The 649-nt window shown below is 55.8% G+C and overlaps 1 protein-coding gene across 1 annotated transcript; it reads right to left on the bottom strand.

Annotated features, from left to right (window-relative positions):
- Nucleotides 1-4: 4 nt before the first annotated feature.
- LOC107735137 (sphingosine 1-phosphate receptor 1-like) lies at nt 5-646 on the bottom strand (the record flags this gene model as incomplete). The annotated part of the gene is made up of 1 exon (XM_016546921.1): nt 5-646. A coding segment is annotated over one exon (642 nt), but the record flags the coding sequence as incomplete, so codon positions are not given.
- Nucleotides 647-649: the final 3 nt, after the last annotated feature.

The raw sequence follows: 649 nt of genomic DNA, 5'->3' as shown, positions 1-649 counted from the left end.
CCATGATGGGCCTGGAGAACTTGCCCGCCGCTTGGTCGCAGACGCAGCAGTTGAGCATCTTGATGAAGGCCCGGCGCATCTCATTGCTGGTCAGGGTGTAGATCAGAGGGTTCATGGCGGAGTTGAGCACAGCCAGAGCCAAGAACCACTCAGCCTTGTAGAGGATCGGGCAAGTGCGGATCTGGCAGGCAACATCAAGCAGAAGCAGGATGAAGAGCGGCGCCCAACACGCGATGAAGCAGCTCAACACGATGATGACGGTCTTCAAGAGGGCCATGGACTTCTCCGAACTCTTGTTGCTGCAGCGGCCATTGGCGACCTTGCGGAAGACCAGCTTGCGGCTCCGTGTGCGGACCAGGGCGTAGATGCGGGCGTACAGGATGACAATGGCCATGAGGATGACACTGAATACGGTGGTGCAGAAGAGGATGTAGGTCTTGTGGTAGAGTGGCAAAACTGTGGAGCAGTTGTTCATGCTCTCGATGCAGTTCCAACCCATGATTGGTAAACCGCCCAAGATGGCAGCGATGAACCACACAGTGCTGATGAGCATGAAGACCCGGCACGTCTTACCATTGTTGTGAAGCTTCATCTTCAGCATGGTCAGGTGTCGCTCGATAGCAATGGCCAAGAGACTGAACACCGAAGC

The sequence above is a fragment of the Sinocyclocheilus rhinocerous genome, unplaced genomic scaffold (genome assembly GCF_001515625.1).
Source record: "Sinocyclocheilus rhinocerous isolate Xijiao unplaced genomic scaffold, SAMN03320098_v1.1 C35821516, whole genome shotgun sequence".
NCBI lineage: Eukaryota > Metazoa > Chordata > Actinopteri > Cypriniformes > Cyprinidae > Sinocyclocheilus > Sinocyclocheilus rhinocerous.
Note: the sequence above shows the minus strand (reverse complement) of the source record. Positions and strands in the feature narration are given on the sequence as shown.